The 2,885-nt window shown below is 42.6% G+C and overlaps 1 protein-coding gene across 1 annotated transcript in view; it reads left to right on the top strand.

Moving 5' to 3' along the window:
- The window catches only part of flvcr1 (FLVCR heme transporter 1), a 15,048-nt gene that overhangs the window by 10,882 nt on the left and 1,281 nt on the right, over positions 1-2,885 (top strand). The window contains exons 8-10 of the mRNA XM_037685965.1: positions 223-328; positions 576-687; positions 764-831. Of these exons, the coding sequence (XP_037541893.1) occupies positions 223-328; positions 576-687; positions 764-831 (286 nt within the window). The remainder of the gene's footprint in view (positions 1-222; positions 329-575; positions 688-763; positions 832-2,885) is intronic.

Below are 2,885 nucleotides of genomic sequence, written 5' to 3'. Positions count from 1 at the left end.
CGCACCATGATGAGGACAACAAGCCAGTAGCAGAGTGTTTACTGTTTTTGTTTATTAGCTGACCCTTATGCAGCAGTTTTGGTCTCTCAGCTGTTGGAGTCACAACAAACATTAAAGGTTTGAACGTTGCCGGTGTTCAGCTCGAAACAGCTGCTGATGTCGTCTTTCTGTTTACACGTAAACAAAAAACTGCAACGTGTTTCTATCACTCGTGCTTTTCAGTTTCTTCATGACCGGCTACCTGCCTCTGGGCTTCGAGTTCGGGGTGGAGATCACGTATCCAGAGTCTGAAGGAACGTCGTCCGGACTCCTCAATGCTTTCGCTCAGGTACCACCAGCCTGCTGTTTCCTGAGCCCGTGCACATCTGGAGAAGAAAACGTTTGTTTCACAACACATTTTTAAACCACTGAAGTTAGAAGCAGCAACTTTTAATATTTGGAGACAGACGAGTTCAGACGTTCTGTTCTGTTTTATGAATGTTATTTTCTATAAATGTTTTTAAGAGGTGGCTGCTTTGAATTGATCGTGACGTTGTGTCGTAACTCTCCCAGGATGTGATTCTGTTTCTGTGCAGATCTTTGGGAGCATGTTCACTCTGATCCAAGGCAGGCTGACCACAGACTTCAACCCGCTGGCTGGAAACCTCTTCCTGTCTGCCTGGATCTTTCTGGGAGTGATCCTCACCGGTGTGCATCTCTCTGACACGTAAAGTGCACGTGAAGCGGAAAAATCAGAGCTGTGACGTTTTGTTTTGTGTTTCAGCGCTGATAAAGTCCGAACTGAAACGACACAACGTGAACATGGAAGCAAACGGCAACAACCTGCAGGCGGTAAGTTTCTGTTTCACAGAACTCTAATTTACGTTCAGTAAACCTGCGCTTTACTGAGTTGAGGTTAGTCCACGAAAAAGTTCCACAGCTAAAGCCCCAAACGTCCTTTCCTACAAGAAAGAATGTTTTACTTCCTGTTTTTTGTGACATCATCATGCCAACTGGAACATCTGGCAAAGATTAAAGAACATTTAGTTTCAAGAAAAGCAACAAGAGAAGCTGCAAAAACACAAACTGTTTGTAAAAAATGCTGCGTTTTGTTAGAGATATGAATCGTTATGTTTGTTTAAAACAAGAAGTCTGTTGACTGTTCTTCTCTTTAATTAATATTGTTTGTTTTTAATTTTTAAACCTGTTTGTCTTTGATAAGGGCGTAGTAACGTATTAAATTAAAGTAAAGTTATTAAAGCAACTGTTGATTAGTTTAGAGGTTTGTCACAGTTAGGCCTGTCACGATAACAAACTTTGCTGGGCGATTAATTGTCTCAGAAATTATCGCGATAAACGATAATATTGTTTGAAATTAAAAAATAATTAGTAATTATTGTCAAATTTAAGAAGAAATGTTGGTTAATTTTTTTCGACCACCAGATGTCAGTATAAGACTGTTTGAACCTTTAGGATGGATAGTGAGGGAGCGAGCAGCGTGTCTCTTTAAGAAAAATGGGAGGGAGGCCCCTTGACGTGACATGGGCTGTCTCTCTTCGGTTCTCAAAATGGCGGACACGCGTTTGAGCTCTTTAGCATTTTTCACACAAAGCTTTTAATTCATGAATTTTTGGAGCTTCGACAAGATGGAGGTTTTTCCCCCCGAGGTCAGCCTGTTAGCTTAGCTCCTAGCTTAGCTTTTCATTTGCTTTTAACGATCCAAAAACACGATATTGGATGGTTAAAACAGGTTTTAAAGAGAAGGGGAGGGGTCAGTGAAGATCACCGGCGTTGAACCTTTTTTCATCCAGTGTCTTCAGTAGAAAGTGAGAGACACGAAGAAATGATAAAGACGATAAATGAAAATTTGGTCGATAATTTTCATTTATCATGCGATTAATTGATTTATTGTTTCCTGCAACAGGCCTAGTCACAGTTCATGGTGTAATAACACTAATATCCCAGTAATGAAAGTGTTTTATTACCGTAGTTTGATGGTTTAGAGTTTAGCTGAAGGGAGTTTAGATTAGAGCAGGAGTTTAATTTACACGTCTGAATTATTTGGTACCAGACCAGAAGGAACCTTGTTAATGGGATCAGGTTCCCAGTCTGTTTGGACTGTCCTTTCTCTGTTTAATTTATTTTTTTAATAAAGTGGCATTTAGAGGCATTCAGTCCAAATGTCTCTTTGTTCTGTAGCTTTCCTCCCACGGGCGTCCCAGTACACCACGTGAGACAGATTCTTGAACCTTCCCGTCTGTCTGATTTCACACTGCTCTGAAAAGAACCCGCTCAGTAAATCTGGACCCGTCTGGACCAGGACTCGTCCCTTTGTCTCCCCCAGCATCCTGCTGAGTCACTGCTGAGACAAACGGCGCTTCGCTTCCCTGCCTCATCTTCTCTGCAGCTCTGAGACACGACTCAGGGACGCTTCAGTTGTATTTTATTCTCACGCCTGTGCGGCCTTGGAAAATACATTTAATGTTGTCCAGAAGCTCCAAATCATTTTAAAGCTCGTTTTTTTTATGTGCGGGGTTACACGTGCTGCCATCTGGTGGTCATATCGAGAACAACACAACAAAGTAGAGTGCTGACAAAAAAAAAAAAAAACCACGCCCGTTTTCGTCGCCCATCCATCAGTTGTGAGCACGATGACTTGAAAAATAAGTGCGGTCCAGTGCGGCTGCATCTAGACGTAAGAAAGATTCCTTTTCAAAACTGGACCACCACCATTTATATTGACATGTTAACCGGCCTGGGGAGGGAGTAGAGAAGGTGAGCTGTGATCAGAAGGTCACTGGTTCAAAAACCCCCCCCATCCCCCCGGACCGACATCATCAAAAATGTAGGTGGGAAAGGTGAAGCACCCACCCTCATTTGCTCCACTCTGGGCCCTTGAGCAAGGC

Source organism: Nematolebias whitei, chromosome 12, assembly GCF_014905685.2.
Source record: "Nematolebias whitei isolate Nwh7 chromosome 12, NemWhi1, whole genome shotgun sequence".
Classification (NCBI taxonomy): Eukaryota; Metazoa; Chordata; class Actinopteri; order Cyprinodontiformes; family Rivulidae; genus Nematolebias; species Nematolebias whitei.
This window is presented reverse-complemented; position numbering and strand designations above follow the sequence as displayed.